The sequence below is a fragment of a genome, unplaced genomic scaffold (genome assembly GCF_019419815.1).
Source record: "Pyrus x bretschneideri cultivar Hongxiangsu unplaced genomic scaffold, Pyrus_bretschneideri_v1 Contig2, whole genome shotgun sequence".
NCBI classification, from domain to species: Eukaryota; Viridiplantae; Streptophyta; class Magnoliopsida; order Rosales; family Rosaceae; genus Pyrus; species Pyrus x bretschneideri.
This window is the reverse complement of record NW_025999501.1, coordinates 12,461,548-12,480,869: the sequence shown is the minus strand read 5'-3', so window position 1 is coordinate 12,480,869 and position 19,322 is coordinate 12,461,548. Positions and strand designations below refer to the sequence as shown.

At 36.1% G+C, this 19,322-nt stretch overlaps 2 protein-coding genes across 2 annotated transcripts; one reads left to right on the top strand and one right to left on the bottom strand.

Annotated features, from left to right (window-relative positions):
• Positions 1–1,407: 1,407 nt before the first annotated feature.
• Positions 1,408–6,720, top strand: LOC103949450 (protein DEFECTIVE IN EXINE FORMATION 1). Its single transcript, XM_009360567.3, is given in 15 exon segments — positions 1,408–1,755; positions 1,892–2,002; positions 2,141–2,223; positions 2,312–2,429; positions 2,549–2,703; positions 2,910–3,359; positions 3,362–3,486; positions 3,625–3,695; positions 4,177–4,199; positions 4,202–4,435; positions 4,602–4,783; positions 5,107–5,390; positions 5,485–5,602; positions 5,727–5,909; positions 6,056–6,720. Coding segments are annotated over 15 exon segments (2,592 nt in total). The 5' UTR covers positions 1,408–1,615; the 3' UTR covers positions 6,371–6,720.
• A 486-nt stretch (positions 6,721–7,206) lies between these two features.
• LOC103949451 lies at positions 7,207–8,136 on the bottom strand. The gene has a single exon (XM_009360569.3). The coding sequence runs from the start codon at positions 7,783–7,785 to the stop codon at positions 7,447–7,449; it is 339 nt and encodes a 112-aa protein (XP_009358844.1). The 5' UTR covers positions 7,786–8,136; the 3' UTR covers positions 7,207–7,446.
• Positions 8,137–19,322: the final 11,186 nt, after the last annotated feature.

Here is a 19,322-nt window from a genome sequence, read left to right as displayed (position 1 = left end):
GGAGAATCTGGAGAGGATCTTTATTCGTGTATTAGCATGGGACTTCGTATGATTGCTCGAGAGATTTGTTGTTAACAATTGTTTTTAGAGATGATGCATCTTTTAGTCCAATTTGATCATGTCCGGAAACGTGGACACCTTGATGACTTTTCGGTTCTTCTAGTGTTTTGACGTCCAAGACTTCCCTACTCTGGAGAAGTTGCCATTCTCTCTCACGTTAGCACTTATTAGAGCAATTTCGTCCCTCAAAAAATGCGTCAGCACCTAGTCTATTTAATTCACTCAGTAAATAGTGATAAATCTCAATGAACAATAATAGGTCAAATGCATCTTCATCCCTAATAAAAAATAGCCTAGAAAATTCTATTAAAATATTATTATTTTTTATTATAAAAAATAAAAAATAAAAAATATATTTTTAATTTCTAACTTTATAAAAAAATAAAATAGTAATATTATTATTAAAATATTTTTATTTTCTCATCTTTCACCCCTCTTCCTCGTCCTCACCAACATCCACCCCTGCACTTCCCTTCCATTCCCATTGCCGCCTCCAAACCTCATCCTCCCATCCTTCGACGCCGTCGCCCTTCTATCCTTCAAATCCCAAGTTGACCTCAACAACAAGCTCTTTTACACCCTTAACGAGCTTCAACTATTGCATCTCCACACCTCTTGTCCTTCAAATATTTTTAATTTCTGCATCTCCACACCTCTTCATCGTCTGCTTCGTCCTCCTGTCCTTCTCCCTCCGTGGCTCCTTCCCTCCTGACACCTTCTCTTGCCTCGACCAGCTTCGCTCCTCAGCCTCCACAACAACTCCCTCTTTGGCGCAACAAAAAAAGGTGTGGTTGACACTAGCATGCGTTATGTAGGCTGTCCCATGGGTCTGTCGATTCTGGGCCAGTCTCTTGCCTGGCTTTGGCTGGGTGCCAGCCTATTAGGCTGGGCTAGAGTGTTTTAGCTGGGTGCCGGGCTGTTTGGGGGACAGGGTGCCGGGCTGTCAAGCCTTAGTGGAAGCTCTTATATGTGGCAAATGAGTTGTGTTTGTCGTGTTCGTGTCGTTTTTGTGTCATAATAGTATCTTAACATACCATTTTGTGACAACCCCATTATCTTAACAAGTGACTCGATAATGGGTCATGCAATATTTTATCAAGCTTAATGTCTAGACCTACACTAGACCTACTCATTACGTGTCGTACCTATTATCTTAACGATTTTTTAACGAATGATCAAAAAACGACTTGATTTGTTAGCAAACTCTTAATTAGTAACACAATAACAATCCTACTTATTAACGGATTGACTTGAAATATGTTATTTTTATGCCTTTTCTTGTCGGATAGTGCGAAAATTATTTCTTTTAATAAATAACGTGACACTAAACCATTTTATTTGGCCTCACTTTTTTGACGTAATTTTCTCAAACTCAAGGTGCAAATGCCAATCACAGTCCTCGACTGTCGACTCTGCGCACCCACCCATGTCCTAAATCCTCTCCGACTCACTAACCCAAACCGCCGATACATTTCCTAGAACCCTTGTTAGCAGCTGGGGTCTATCTTCTCCTCCGCAATTTCGTCCCCATTCTGATCGAAACGAACCGGATCATATGAAATTCCCGGCGATTAGGGCTTTTCTGATCTGTCTAATTCTCTGCGCCGGTTCGAGCTTCGTTCATGGCGAGGAGCCGGCGAAGAATAAGTTCCGGGAACGAGAAGCCAGCGACGACGCCCTTGGATATCCGAACATGTATGCATATTCATTTCTTAATCTGTCTTAATATCCCGTGATTAGTGTACACTCACAGAGATTTTGTTGATGTTGGGTTAATTGTGTTTGGAATTCTTGCATTTGATTAATGCGTTGGATTTGTGTGTGTGGTTAGAGATGAGGATGCATTGTTGAATACGCAGTGCCCTGCGAAATTGGAGCTCAGATGGCAAACGGAAGTTAGTTCTAGTATATATGCTACGCCCTTGGTCGCCGATATCAATAGGTACAAAAAAGATTGTGTTTTGGTTGGAAATTCTGTATATTTACCAGTGCATTTTGTGATTACCATGGGGATCAGTTCTGTGTCCAGCATTGATTTGTGTGGTCTTTTTTTTCGGGTATTCGTTTTCTCTTATTGCAGTGATGGAAAGCTTGAGATTGTGGTTTCTTCTTTCGTCCACTATCTTGAAGTTCTTGAAGGTGCTGATGGAGACAAACATCCCGGTACGAAAATTCCATTCTTTGTTTTACGTTAAGCTGGCTTGAAGTTTGGTGAAGTGATTTTCCAAGTACCTGCTTGATGATTTATCAGGTTGGCCTGCTTTCCATCAGTCAACCGTACATGCGAGTCCTCTCCTGCATGATATCGACAAGGATGGTGTGAGAGAAATAACTTTGGCAACCTACAATGGTGAAGTTTTATTTTTCAGGTAATTCAGTTACATTGCCCGAGTAATGTTACTAAATATATTACAATGTTTTCTCTCGACTATGCATTTATATAACAGCCTACACAAGCTCATAAAAGTTTGTGTATATTTTCTTTTAGGGTTTCAGGTTACATGATGGTAGATAAACTTGTAGTACCTCGTAGGAAAGTTAAAAAGAACTGGTATGGGGGTCTGCATCCGGATCCCGTGGATCGCACTCATCCAGATGTCCATGATGATTCTCTTGTCATGGAGGCTTTGGAATCAATTCATCGTAAGCTATTTACATGTTAAAGTAGTTTTTTTCTCACAACCGCTGTTGTTTTTTTTGAGGGTATCCTTATTCATATCATCTGCTTTAGTAGACATTTAGGAAGAGCATGCCGAGCCACCTGAAACAGTTCTGACTTCATATGATTGTGAAAATGTTACTTTTTAACGGGAACTAATTGTATTTGCAACTGTTGGTTATTTTTGTAGAAACAAGTGGAAATACAGCTAAATTAAACAATTCTGCTTCTATTTCAACTTCTGATTCAAACACTTCAACTATTATTTCAACTCCTGATACAAACAATTCAGCTACTATTTCAAAAGAGAGCAACCTTGGCATGGTAAATGCAACAAATCCAGAGAATAAAGGGGAAACAAATTCAACTCAGGTGGAAACAGTCATCAAGCTGCATACAGGCACGGACAATTCTTCTGTGAAAAATTTGTCAGAGGAAACTGTTAATGTAGTGAATGGAACTAGTTCTGGGAGACGGCTTTTAGAAGATAAAAAGTCAAGTGAATCGCAGGAGGGTAGTTCTGAACCCAAAGATAATAATAAGGAGGATGTTCCTGTTGCAACTGTACAAAATGAGGGAAGCTTGGAAGCAGATGCTGATTCATCTTTTGAGTTGTTCCGTAGCAGTGAGGAACTGGCTGATGATATAGTTACGACTATGATGATTATGCTGATGAATCAATGTGGGGAGATGAGGAATGGGCTGAAGAGCAGCACGAGAAAATGGAGGATTATGTTGATGTTGATGCACACATACTCTGCACTCCTGTGAGTTCTAACGTTAATGTTTCTTCTATACACATATATAGGCACAGTGCACATGGATTTATATATGTAGACATGATATTTAGTTACTATTTGCCATATGCAAGTTAAATTTGGTTGATGGTTTCTTTTTTCCTTCAGGTCATAGCAGACATAGACAATGATGGAGTATCAGAAATGGTTGTTGCTGTATCTTACTTCTTTGATAGCGAGTGAGTTCTCTTCCATACTGTCAAAATTCACTTATTTATTAATATTTTTGGAGTGGAATGCAATCACATCACATTTAGCGCTTTATCCTCATTTTGCACTGTTGGAGTTAAATCTGCATTTTGAGTAGTTGTGATGACCTGGTATGGCCGCCAATGAGTTCAAAACTATAGCACTATTTGTATTGACCAGGAGGCACTCATGAGATCAGTAGATATGTTGTAAATGAAATAGAAGAATAATTTAAATTTGTAGGTAGATTGTGTATGATCTAGTAATTTACCATGCTCTTGGTTTCTTCCTTCAGATCTATACAATAAATTGTAATAATCCTTTAAGTTTTATTTCCTGCAAAATCAATGTAGTGCGCTTTCTTTATCATTTGTTATGCAGCATCAACCAAGATTGAAATGTGAACCATATATTGGAGTTTGCTTAGTAATTAATGGTTTGATAGTAATCTCCCACCTTGTACATTTGCAGGTATTATGAGTCCAACGAAGATCATCGAAGGAATTGGGTGACATTGATATTACAAAATATGTTGCTGGCTCAATAGTTGTGTTTAATCTCGACACAAAGCAAGTTAAGTGGACTGCGGAACTAGATCTGAGTACAGAGACTGCGAAGTTCCGTGCTCATATATATTCTTCTCCAACTGTAGTGGATTTGGATGGTGACGGGAATCTGGACATTCTTGTTGGAACTTCCTATGGCTTGTTCTATGTCTTGGATCATCATGGTGAGTTAACTTTTCTTACTCTCATTGCTGCAGTTGCTGCCATTTTCCCCTCAGAGAGCATGAGTTGCTTTAAGTTCCCCGGCATACAAGACGCTGGATCATCTTTGATGTTACATACAACTCTTTTTGTTAGTGATATCAAAACTAAACTATTTCTTTTGTTCAGGCAAGGTCAGAGAAAAATTTCCTCTTGAAATGGCTGAAATTCAAGGAGCTGTTGTTGCTGCTGATATCAATGATGATGGAAAAATTGAACTAGTGACTACTGATGCTCATGGAAATGTTGCTGCATGGACTACAAAAGGAGTAGAAATTTGGGAAAAGCATCTTAAGAGTCTAGTTCCCCAGGTACAGTTGAGGGTTTGATTGGATATTAAGTAGAGTGCCAGTACAATATGTGGTGGACCACATTTTTGGGTCAGTTGTTTTTTGGAAATTTCTTTTCTGCTCTGGACCTTATGAGTTTAATTTACCATTTTCCTGGAGAGATTATAGGTTTTCAACTTGTATGCACTATGCTCAAATTTATGAGTGTCATTTTCTCAAGAACACTACATATTTGTTTCTACGAATTAGCACTGTCAAGGTTTCTACATATATGTGATTTAATAGACATTGCAACTCAGGTTATTTACTTCACAGTGAATCTAATGTACATTTTTGTTCCTCAGGGTCCGACTATTGGTGATGTTGATGGGGATGGCCATACTGATGTTGTGGTTCCAACTTTATCCGGCAACATATATGTTCTTAGTGGCAAAGATGGGTCAATTGTTCGTCCTTATCCATATAGAACTCATGGGAGAGTTATGAATCAAGTTCTTCTAGTTGATTTAAGTAAAAAAGGAGAGAAAAAGAAGGGACTCACCCTTGTTACAACTTCGTTTGATGGTTACTTGTACCTAATTGATGGACCTACATCATGCGCAGATGTGGTCGACATTGGTGAAACTTCGTAAGTTATTTTTAAATCCTTCAATGTTACTACATCTTTACTTATTTCTCCTCCTTTCCATGTTTTACCTGAAACATTGATCACTGCATGACAGATATAGCATGGTCTTAGCAGACAATGTTGATGGTGGAGATGATCTTGATCTTATTGTTTCAACCATGAACGGCAATGTTTTTTGCTTCTCGACTCCTGCTTCGCATCATCCCCTCAAGGCATGATAGATCACAAGCTTGATCTGTCAATAGTTTCTTCTGTTGTCTTCGGTTTTCCTTTTTTGCTTTTTGTTGGGTGATAATGTTTTATGTTTAATCGTCTTTAGTGTGTTTCCTTTCTCAGGCATGGAGGTCACCTAATCAAGGAAGAAATCATGTTGCAAATAGGCATAACCGTGAAGGTATCTTTGTTTCACATTCATCAAGAGCTTTCCGTGATGAAGAAGGCAAGAACTTTTGGGTGGAGTTCGAGATCATAGATAGCTATAGATACCCATCGGGGTTGCAAGCACCCTATAATGTCACAGTAAGTTGCTCATTCCCACCAATTATTTTGGCCAAAGTCAACTACACGGTCCTCCCTCCCTCTGTCTCTTGTATACACACGCAGGTAGCTTGTATGTACAATATAAAAAACTCAATTCAACATTTGTCTTCTTTCAAACTATGTAGGTAACGCTGTTAGTGCCAGGTAATTACCAAGGAGAGAGAAGGATAAGAATAAACGAGACCTACAATCGTCCTGGAAAGCATAATATGAAGCTTCCGACAGTTGGTGTAAGGACTACGGGTACTGTTTTGGTGGAGATGGTTGACAAGAACGGACTCTATTTTTCAGATGATTTCTCCCTCACATTCCACATGTATTACTATAGACTGTTGAAATGGCTGCTTGTCCTACCGATGCTTGGAATGTTTGGCATACTTGTAATCCTACGTCCTCAAGAAGCTGTGCCCTTGCCATCATTTTCGCGAAATGCTGACTAAATGTTCAACCTTTATCAATGCAAAGACAGATGACGGACATTCTCACCCGAACAAGTGCAGAAACCATGGCGGATATGACATCACTGCGCACTCCAGTGAATATTTTTGATGTCCACGCTCAGATTGATCTTGGTTTGGCCCCAAAGAAACCGAGTTTTGAACAAGTAGATATCGGAACTTGTAACATGGTTGGATATGAGTTCAAGGAACGAGTACCAAATCGAGTTTTTTGTTGATGATTGTTTTAGAAGAGATGTAATGCAAACCAACGGATATTCATTTACATTAAATTCTCTCTTGATTTTATAGTGGATGATTATCTATAAATTGGCAATTTCAATTGATTCAAATTTACATGTGTACTTGGAAAGAATTGGCATTGAAATTATTTCGACTCTTCGACTTTCTATCTGTATGCTAGTGCATGAGTACTGAAATTATTCTTCGAGTTCTTCTCATGCGTTTACTAATACATATGACATCAATAAGTACGTGAATTTGACATTACAATTCGTAATTCGGTACCTCTAATACCAAATTCACTACTGTCTCTACTCTTCCTAGCCACACCAATTCATAACTTTTGCTATTCCAAGTAAACATGCCATCAATAGGTTTGCTCTCAAAACCGATGTCCCGACTACATGCTCCTATTGAACTCATGCTGCCGACTTTAAAGACGGTTGTTATTGACATTCTAAAAAAGTCATCTAGCATGGTCCAATGCACCGTAAATGAATTACTACAGGCCAAATATGAGCAGATTCATAATTTGATGCAAAAAGTTTATCATATAGTAATATTATAGCCAAAACTATACAGACCTAGAAATCTAATTCCAGGAAACCCTTATCTATTTATCTCTCAACAAGACAATACAATCATGTTCATAAATACAGACCAAAAGTAGAAATAGTCCAATATGCAGAATTGAACTTGATCACAAGATAAAGTAGTGAATGTCACGCTCTCATTTTCTTCTTTTGCATTTGCCTTTTATTTCTGCGCAAAGATTAGAAAAAAAATAAAAAACGTGAGTGTGAAAATCACTTCAGTGTTCTCGTAAAACGAGAGCGCTAAAAGACATGCAAGACAGGCCTCTTCCCGAGCCTCTTAATCTCTCTGTCCATATTACCCGAAAGCATCAAAGCAAACATCTTGAAATCGCATAAAAGGGACCAAAACGGATGCCCGAACGTCGCCGGAATATTCCCCTCCACGAAAAAATGGCTGTACCACGCCAATCCGTACCCAGAGAGAGGCACACAAAGCAGAAACCGCCAATCGAACAGCAGCGAGCAGAGGAGGAAGAAGATAGAAGCTAGGGTTCCTGCAAAATGCCACCGCCGCGTCGCTGGTTTCGAGTGCTGGTTCATGTAGAAGGCCCAGAACTCCTCCAAGCTCCTGAAATTCATAATCTTTTGTGAAAGTAAGAGCAACCCAGTTCAGGATTCAGATTTTTGTGAAGACCCAAGTGAAAAAAATGATCAGAATTTGGATTTGGGAAAGATTTTGGAAGCTTTGAAATTAAACCCAGAAAAATAAAAGAAGAAAAAGTAGCTGGTGGATAATCACTGAAATTTTGAGCAGAGAAATCTTGAGGATGGGACGAAAGAATAAATTCGGAGTTTTGGTGATGGATTATAGTTTTATCCGCTGTGTGGTTGGTGTTTGTGGAAGGATGCAACAGAGCAGGGTGAAAAAAGTCTGAGAGGGTGAACAGTTTCTGTGCGTGAGTGGATTGAATAACGCAGGATTTATTAGAGACTAGAGTCGTCCACGGCAGTGACTTTGTACTTACCATCGGATTTTTGTTATTTTTTCTTGGTTTTGACATGTTGATTAATTGAACAGAACAAGGGGGATTGAAGAGTTTTTAAATCCAAATTATGGATAATAGAGTTTGATATTTCATTTCGAGAACTTGCATGAGACGCGATCACCTCAAGTGACATTAATCCGCATGATAATACATTAGTAAATCAGAACGCTATAGTATTTATAAAGCCATTTTATGTAAGTAGTCTTTATTTCATAGATGTTGGTTTTTAAGAGCATCTTCAACATGAGATTAGACAGATATATTCGCTATCAAAAGTTGCATGGTCACTCAACATTTGATTTGATACGAAATGTAAAGAATGATGATGTCCCCTGATCACGAATTGGTCATCAAGTGGAATGCTTTGGAATGAGCATTTTATAATTATTGTTAGGCAAAAAATCTCCAACGGACAAATTTCAAGAGTTTGATTTTTTTTTTCTTTACAAACAATATTATTACATTAAGGGTGCGTTTGTTGCACCGGACTGTCTCGGACTGGACTAGCTGCAGGGATTAAGTTGGACTGGCTTAGACTAGACTAAGCTGGACTAGCTTAGTGAAGTGTTTGGTGCAGCGTCGGACTAAGAAGCAGGATAATGAAAACAATACTGTTCACCAATTTGGTGTTTGCCCAGACTAGGACTACATTATTGTTCTATTTTAATCGCTTTTTTATTAAAGATATTATTAAAATTAATAATATTGGATGAGAGTGAGACTCAATAAAAATACAAAAACCAAATTTTCTTGCCAACAAAAGAAACATACATGATTCAAGAGTAGCATTGTTCCAAACATCAATATAACAAAGTGTTATCCCAACAATCGACATGGTTCAAGATGTTTTTCTTAATTATTCATCTTTGGTTTAAAGTTGTAGATTAAAGTAAAGGTTTGTTTGCTTTTTTTGGTTGTGTTTTTGCAGCTTTGTTTGCTTTGCCGTTTGCCTTATTACCTTTCATGTTGGTGTTTTTTTGAACCGTGTTTAATTAAGTTGTACCGAAAAGAAAAAAACCATTAGTTCATCCCATACTGCAGCAAACATTAAAAAATACAGTGAACAATCTGTTGAATCCAAATCACAATATTTCTAATGTATCATCTAATCAAATTGAATTCCTCTCCAATTGAGTCACCGCTGATATTAGAGCAAAGCATATGTAAAGCAAGAAAATGTATAAGTATGATTACTCAATAAATATCTGATTGACTTGACTCACTTCAATAGACATCAGATCAAGTTATGATGAAATAAACAGCAACATGAAATATCAACTATCGAGCCTTGAGTAGGGTAAAAGTGTCTTCGTCAGATGAAAAAGCTGTAACCTTGTTTGCACAAGGATCGACTTTGTTGTCATCTAGATCCTTTTCACTGTAAAAACCAGATTTTTCAGGTTCAGGCAATCCACACCACTGAAGATCAGAACTGCAGCTGGTATGCTTGGCCTATCTGCCGGATTTCGCTGCACACATAAAAAACCCACATGGATTGACTGCAAAACTTCATGTGGATTACTGGAGTCTCCTACTGATGTATCGAGCATTTCAATGGACTTGCCTTCTGTGTATAAATTCCATGCCTAAAAGATCACAACCACCAAGCGTACTGAATAAATAGAAGTACAAAGAATCTAGTAAAAATTTGACATACATGGTGAAAATAACTACATAATTACATCCAATGTGTATAAAAATATCAATCTTTCAATTGAGCATTATAATTTGACACCAAAATCAAAGGCATGAACTGTGTGAAGGGTCAAATTGAACACAATCTGAAAAAACTCAACTTAGATTCTGAAATTCACAGTCAAATCAACACAAATCCCCACCCAAGGTTCTTCACCAACTGGCATTTCTTTCAAACTTCACAGTCAAATCAACACAAATCAACTTACTAATCGACGTGGGAATGACACCGGTAAAATTATTACTGTAAATGAAAAGCTCTTCAAGTGAAGCTAAATTCCCTATCTCCTCAGGCATTTCACCAAACACATAATTCTCACAGAGGTAAAGCTTTCTAAGGTTGGTCATTTTGCAGAAAATGGTCAACATTTCTCCATGAAACCTATTTGTGCACAAGTCTAGAATCTCGAGATAATGACAATTTGCCAAACCCTTACTTAACTGAATTTTAGGTAACTTCATTACTTGATTTATATAAGTTACCAAGTGCTAGAAACAAGCTTATTAAGCATTACAAATGCTTGAATTTTAGGTAACTTCATTACTTAACAAGTCCTTTTTGTGCTCAGTTTTGATTACTTACTTCTATAAGTTTTGATACTAAAAACCCAACAAGCTTGCAAGAGGAACTAAATGGAAACAAGGATTAGAGATCAAACAAGAATACTCGTATGCTCAGTTTGAATTAAGGATTATAGTTTTTTTTTTCTTTGGTCTTTTTAATCTGTTGAATCAAGAAGTAGAGGTTGAACAAAGATATTTTAAACATAATCAAACAATAAAGGCATTCAAATATGTAGCTACACAAGTCGGAAAAGAAACAAGTCGCTCATTCTATTTTCTATTTGTACAGGATATCTAACTAATTAACAAAAACATTAGCCTTTGAGCAATCAATTTACAGCTTTTGAGGTTGCTGTTTTTGTATTCATTTTTGCCATGGAGCTCCAATCAATTTACAGCTTTTGAGGTTGCTCTATTTGTATTCATTTTTGCCATGGAGCTCCTTCTTTTATATATACAAACTCCAATGATCACAGTAGACGAATACTCTAACAAAGAAAGATAAAGATGCATCTCCCAAATGAAAATCTGAACCCAGATCAAAACAGGATATGGAGGCAATGGTAAGATTATTGCTTGCAATTAAGCCCCAGAATTCATTGACTTCACATATATATTGCAATATGATTCATCAATCAAGAAGACAAACAACCCATGAACATGAGCCATTAGATGCAGAAAATTGAAGCAGGACCATTAGTTCCAACTTACAGTAGATAAACAAGATATTTTTCAGAGCATGATTCATTTTAGTTAAACCCACCTTCTTCGCTCACTACTGAAAGGACTAGAGAAGAAGTTCTTGGACACATTGAATTCAGTTAAGTAAGGAAGATTACAAATGCTCGGAGACAAAGTGCCAGACAAATTAAGTCCACTGAGATTTAGAGAAGTTACCTTGAAATCAGAACAACGAACTCCGTCCAATTGCAAGGATTTGAATATGCTGAATTCCAGGACACACACACACACCCAAAATCAGCATACCCATATAGAATGAGACACCCACACACACAGAGTACGTACTTACATACAGACACATACAATCATAGACTATATACATATCAATTATTAGATGAAATTCAACGATGGTAGAACAAATATTAGATGAAATTCATATATATATATATATATATATATCAAATCCACTCCAGTAAAAGCCGAACTTTAATATCAATTTGAACCTAAAAATCAAAACCCTAATTTATTTTCAACTGCTCAGATCAATTATTGAAAAGTTTTCAAACCAAAACAACGAAGTCGTTCATAACCCAATAATAATTTACCAGACAAAATCGAAGTCGTTCAACGAGGTCGTTCACGACCAGCAAAAGAAAATCAAAGAAGAAAATCGTCAGATTCGAAATTTACCTGACGAGGAGTAGAGGACGGCGAGCAGAACGCAGAGGACGGTGAGCAGAACGCAGAGGACGGTGAGGATGACGAGTGCGAAGGAGTAGGACGTCTTCTCTCACAGACGAGCGACAAATTTCTCTTTCTCTGGGCTTAGTAGTACCGTGAAAATTGGGGGTCCTCGCGAAGAACTCTTAGCGAAGGACTTTGTCTGAGCGAGTCCGGGTTTATCCCATTAAACTCAGTCCCTCTGCCTACCAAACATGGGATTACACTAAATACTTAATCCAGTCTAGTCCAGTCCCACTTAGTGAGGCCAAACAAACACCCCCTAATAGTTATGTACAACACCCAATAATGATGAGTAACACCATGTCAGTCAGAACGTCACAGTCATCCCACTGTGAAATGCTGCTTCTGTGGAATATGATTCTCTTCTATTTTTTTTTGACCTTTTTTTTTTTTTATTTTTATATTTGAACGTTCACAGTTAAATTACGTTAATATCTTATATTAATTTTTTTTATAAAAAAATAAAAACAAACTAAAGAATATAAGAAGAAATGATGAAAAAATGAGGGACGAGAATCTAGTTCCTGTTTTATTGGCCTCATATCCATTCAGATCGCTTGGTGGCAACATATGCTTGGAATTCATTGGAGGACACAAGAAGGAAATTAATATGATATATAAAAGAAATTAAAAAAAAAGAAGAAAAGAATAAACCTTATGAGTGGATGACAATCTTGCAAAATTACTGGCCAGCAAAACTTATGAGGCACGGCTGCACCTCTCATCATACATGTGACGACGATATATACTTGTAGTGGTTTAATATGGTTTTTTGTCGGTGACTTAAACGGTTTGCTGATATTCACTCGTTCAGTAAAAATAAAAGAGAGCAAATATTTTACATGAGAATTTTTTTCTTTTTAATAAACGATATTATTTACATTAATATAGTGAAAAAATGAGTTAAGTCTCTCAATATGTTAGCAATAACGTAATTTAAATTCGCTTTTGGAATATGATTGCAGCCTGACAAATAATGTTACCCGAACATTATTGTATATTTTTGTAACAAACAACCATACTGACAATATTTGTGTGTAGCGGTTTATTGGTTTCATCGGGTCTGGAGTGTTATTGCTCTGCCTAAACTATGCCAAAACGCCCGAGGCTGCAACAGTACTCGTCATAGCAGCCTTGTGCTTGAGCTCGTTTAGTCAAGCCCGCTTTCCTTAGGCCATCTCCAACCGAAGGGTCCAGAGGGCCAGAGGATCGAAAATAGCTCAAAAACCGTCTCTAACCAAGGACTAGGCCAGGGGGCTCATGGACCCTATGGAATCTGAAAGTGCCAAAAGGTTGGCCGTATGCAGCCAACCAGCCAGGCCTGGGCTGGTTGGAATTTTTTTTAAAACTGTCAGTTTTGCTGTCGGTTATAACCGACAAAAATAAAAGAAATAATGTCGGTTAGAACCGACACAAATAGCATGGAAATTTTTTAATATAACGGCTAGCTGATGTTAGCTAGCTGTTATTTTTGAATTTTTTTTTATTTACAAATTTTTTTTCCTATAACTTCTATTCTTAAATTCTATTTTTTTACTATAACTTCCTATAACTTCTATTTTACAAAATTTGTTTCATATTTTTTTTAAAATCTATTTTTTTCCTATAACTTCTATTTTACAAAATTTGTTTCATATTTTTTTTAAATTCTATTTTTTTTTCCTATAACTTCTATTTTACAAAATTTGTTTTCTATTTTTTTTTAAATTCCATTTTTTCCTATAACTTCCATTTTTTAAATTCTATTTTTTTCCTTTAACTTCTATCTTACAAAATTTGTTTCATATTTTTTTTAAATTCTATTTTTTTTCCTATAACTTCTATTTTACAAAATTTGTTTTCTATTTTTTTTAAATTCCATTTTTTCCTATAACTTCCATTTTTTAAATTCTATTTTTTTCCTATAACTTCTATCTTACAAAATTTGTTTCATATTTTTTTTAAAATTCCATTTTTTCTTATAACTTCCTAAACCATTATACAACATTAAATTAAATTAAGTAACATGAAACAACATTAAACAATATGAAACAACATTAAATAACATTAACCAACATAAAAATTATACAACATAAAAAAAAATATTTAACAACATTTTTAAAAACATTTAACAACATAAAACTTAAACGCCTACTCCATGCTGCTTTTGGCCCAAAGATGTGCAACAAGATCTTGTTGTAGGTACTTGTTTGTGGCACGAGAACGTATCATTCTATAGCATCTCATGTACTCATTTGCGCACATTTTTCTTCCACTTTGGAATTGGATGAGGACCCACAGTTGGAATCCGAAGAGGATCCAAAGTTGGAATTCATTGCAAACTTGAATTGAAAGAGATTGAATTGAAATAAATTGAATTCAAAGTTGTGTGAATTATAGCCCAATATCCACCCTATTTATAGCAAAAAAAAAAAATTCAAATCCAACGGCTACCTAACGTCACTTAGCCGTTGGATTTGAATTTAAGTTGTAGTTTTTAAATAATAAATTATGTTTGGCCCTATGCCCTTTGGTCCTTAGTTGGAGACAGTTTTTTGTGACAGAGCTAAAATGAGCCCTATTGCCCTCGGTTGGAGATAGAGGCAAATATGACCATGTACTATTCATTAAAATATTAATATCTTGAAGGGCCAGAGCTAGAGGGCTAAAACGAGCCCTCTGGCCAGCCCTCAGTTGGAGATGGCCTTAATACCCAAGTAAGTTCCACCCATCTAAGCATATGACTGAACATTCAAACTAAACTAATGCAGCAGATACTCTACCAAAATAATCCAATCATAGCCATTAAATGTTTGGAATTTTATTTCCGATCTGATCCTAGCTCCTGTGGTTTCATTTGATCAGGATATAGCGCCACAATCCGCTGGATTCCTCCACGGTATGTTCCTTCTCATTAGACTGCTGGAAAGGGAATGTTTATATTATGTTGTCTTCTCTCTTAAATTGGTTAGCTGACTACAACGATTCAATGACATTCCGTGTCAACAGGAATTTCAAATTCAGCCGGGACAGTGGCGGTGATAGTCAGCACGATAGGAACTGGTTATTTTGTACAATGATTAGAATCATTTCAAGCATTTCTAACGGTCACTGCAGAGCTATAGTTCGTGACGACACTCTTTTGGAACCTATTTGCTACCGGAGAGCGCGTCTTCTAGACTGAAATGTCCATCAATTTTGCGCAAGTAAACGAATGTTAGGTTAGGGTAGGAAAAGATGAACATAAAATATTGACTTGGGAGTTCAAAGTTTTGGGTCATTTTTGGGCTCGAGCAACTTTTGCTTATGCAAAATGTTTGTTAAGTGCTTCTGTAATGCATTTGTTATTTTCATTCATTGCTCTTATGTTATATATTTTTAAATTCATTTGTAAGAAGCAAATTAATGTATGATATTTTATTAAATTCTCAGTGTGAAACATTCACTTTTGCAGAAATAATGGCCCGTGTTGGTAATTTTGAGAACAGGAGCCGTATAGACGGAAGCTTTCCTTTCAATTTTTGGAGAATCAGATTTTCCGGCTTGGATCACTCGGACCTCCGATTTGCTGATGTAACGACTCTCTCTTGGTACTGTCAGCCAGAGCAGTCCAATGGAGGATAAGAGAATAAAGGAACCGGAAATTCCCATCGTTGACAACATAACCGGAGTTAGTAGTAAGCCAGTGACATTGCCGAGGTGAAATCCAGCCATAGAGATTCCAACTGCACTTGCTCTTTCTTGGGTCGGAAATCACCTGCTCATATTACTAGCGACATGAGGATTGAATTCTGCTAAACTTTTAAGTATTGCAAATTGAACGCGTCTGATAGGTTGTTTACAACATTCCCTCATCTCTGCTATATGCAAGTGAACTTGGTTCATTTGTTTTTCCAATTCATGTATGGTTCGGTACTTCAATTCACGAGCAGAACTTGTGTACTTGCTCTGCAAGTTACATAAAGCACACACACCGATACATCTTTTGGTAACGAATTAGGTGACCCTCGCATTATTGTAACTACACTTAGAGGTCGAATCTAATTAAGAATTATAAGCAAGGATTAGGGAGACATTATATTACTTTGATAAGAGGATGCTTATGGACGGGAGGGCTACACCTTTAGTGAGTCCAAAGAAGGCACAAACGGCCAAGAGGCTGGTGGTGGAATGGATGGCAGCCCATGGAGTGAGGAGAGTTGCCAAAGACCACATGGCCACACCCCATGCCATCTCTGTCTTTCCTCCATATCTGTCTACCAAGGCACCTCCAATCACTGATGCGACTGTGTATCCCCATAGAAAAGATGACTAGATTACTGCAAAATGAATCGTTCGCATTCTAAATTGTCGATAATGAGAAGGGAAAAGAAAAGCCGAATGGCCAAACAAGAAAAATAAATAAATTAACATCGAAACACAGAGAAGTTAGTGCAAGTCGTTCTCCTTTTTCGAACGGCAAACCCTCAAATGCTCATATACCAAATTAACAACTTTTTGTTTTTTTTTGAAACCCTAGAATTACTTTTTGGGAAGGCAACTTATTAGAAGGGGAGAGATATTTGAAATGTCCAAAATAACCTTGAACAAAAGTTATGTGCAAGACTTTATGGATGGAATACTTAACAAAGTTAAGGTGAGATGATAAATTAATAATTTCGAAAAGTTATTACAACAATCGCTTAAAATTTTAATTCATATGACATTTCAAAAAATTTCTCAAAAAAAAAAAAAATATATATATATATAGATCCATTACCATAGTATTATTGTGTGAATATTTTTTTGTCAAAATGTTGTCGATGTATCCTCGAGTTTTTTTTTTTTAATCACAAAGGGGGACAACTAGTCGAAGCCACGGTTATCTACCTCTTTCGGGCCTAGAGAGGCTATGGGGAATTTCACTCTGCTCGTGGCCACAGTCAAGTAGACTCACCAGTTCGGAGTATCGAACCCGTGACCTTCCACATTTTTTTTGTGTATTGAGGAGCCGCAGTCCGCACTCTTACCTCTGGGCCACTTGACACTGCCTTTAAGGGCAAGTTATGAATAAGGTTGCCTCTTGATTATAAAATAAATAAGTTTACATCAGTAATATTACGATTTAGTAGTATTTCTTTTTATTTGAATAATAAGAGGTCTAAGTTCGACTGATGTGGATACTTTGGTGGTTGGGACATTTTTCCTTATCTCATTGTATCTTGTGTAATCTCCCCTCCCCATGTAAATTATAAGTGGTAAATTATATATCCGGAGTTATCCGTAAATATTACATGTATTATAGAAATGTAGTTTTTCAATGGTTATTATTAGCGTAGCATTCCTATAAATAGGGATTTATGTAACCCTATATATTGAAATATTTTACGCGGGTCATATTCAACCTGGTAGGAAAAAAAAAATTGACTCGTATGAATAACGAGTTACAAAGTAATTAAATATTAGACAAATGATACCATGTAGAAATATGACTCCTTATATTGATGTTTGTAAAATGTTACAATATATATAGGGTAATAACAATCTCTATTTAGGTAAAAATTCTACACTAAATTACATTCTTATAATAGATGCGATCATTCTGAAGAAAATTATGGAGTAATTAACGTTAATCTAACAATACCAAATTATGGATGGCTTATTATATGGCTGAGCCAAAATCTCTAACCCGCAATTTTGCTGTAATTTTTTTAGGAAAACTAAAAATATGGTTGTGCTAAAAAAATAAAAGGATACAAGATATTTTTTCAAGAAAAAAATTTACTTGAGCTATTTATATATTTATTAGGTATTGAAAGAATCGAACTAATTAACATTAAGAAGTCACTTAACACTATATCAAGTGAGAGATTTAGGTTTAAATTTTATAAATAACGAGTTTATTATCAATTTGTTACCTACTTTTTAGTGTAAATATATCATCTTTTTTTTTCCTTTTTGAACAATCGATAATATCTACATTAAGGAGAGAAGGTGGGCTTAGACTCACGATGAGCTAGTAATAATGTGGTTGAAATTTGCCCTTGGTAATAATCAAACCTAAGGCCTCTCACTAATACCACTAGACCGTAGTACTAAGTAACAAATATATCATCTTATTAACAAAGTTGGTAAAAGAAAAAAAAAAAGACCCAAAGGCAAAGTCCCTATAGAAGGGATAATACGAGAGTACCAAATTATGCAGTCTTCAATTGTTTAAGGGACCTTAAGACTTAAGCCATGTGACTAAGGAAATAACTTGTTCATTTATTCATTATTATCCTTATTATTCTCATTGAAAACTTACTCTTTAATTTATCTCTATTGTTTTAAAATAAATTAATTGTGGTGCATATAATATAATACTTAAATATTCTCATATGCCCAACCCAAGTGCAGTAGGATTTTGTGAAGGATGGTTCTATTTAAACTTCTAGAAAAAGAGGAGTTTCGAACTCGGGACGTATGAGTAAAAAAAATTTTCAAATTTCCTGGTCTAGGGTTTTCTCCTATAAAAAGGATAGTTAGAAGAAACCCTAATTTGAGTTGGGAAGAAAGAGAAAGATTCATGAGGAGAAATCCGTAGCTACAAGCCTACAAGACGAGGTATGCCAATCCTTTCATAACTTTGTAACTTCAATTTAAGTTATCCAATCAATTTCTTTTGAAGTTAACCTAGTTTGTAAAGCCTCCTCATCAAAACTTTGGATTTGAATCTCAGATTCTTAATCATTCTTCACAATTAGGGATTATCTATCTAATGCAAGCCATTCTTGAAAACTATACCAATAAACAATGAAATATTTAGAGGAAAAGGGAAGATTTCCACCTAATTGGTTAGAGAATTCTTCGAAGGGTAATGCTAGGGAGAAAAATTTGTAGATAAAAAGTTTGAAAACTAAAGACATGGAAGTTGATGATTGCTTATTACTTAAGCGTTGATAAACATGCTCATTCCTATTGGTGACATGTCATTTAGTTTGCAAATTTTGTCTTCAAATTTAGTCTTCCTAGCATTACCCTTCTTGAAATTGAAACCCCAAACAAACTTACTTTTAACTTGTGATACTTTCATCTTATTTTAGAGATATATATGATTCATGTCTTTTTATTTTTTATTTTATGGTCTATTTATCATCAAATCGACGCGATACGATCCTTTTGAAACTACTTATGTAGGAAGAACTTACACTCAAAAGCGACTTTTCTAGAAGCACATCAAAATTTCTTAAAAATAAGCACTTGAAAGTGCTTTTGGAGACAATTCTTCATAAAGTGATTTTATGATTCATACACACTTTTAAGTTTTTCTGTCAAGCGTTGTTGTAAACGCTTTTGGTTGTTTGAAAGCCCTGTTAAGCCTTCCAAAAGTAGTTCACAACATGTCTTCAAAATGTTTTCAATGTAGATACGAGCCTTTAGAATTTCAAAAGATTCTCGAAAAATATGTGGTTAAGTTAGGACTAGGAATAGAAACAATCATCATGG

Coding starts and splice junctions, on each gene's coding strand:
- LOC103949451 (XM_009360569.3), bottom strand. CDS start 7,785: ATGAATTTCAGGAGCTTGGAGGAGTTCTGGGCCTTCTACATGAACCAG.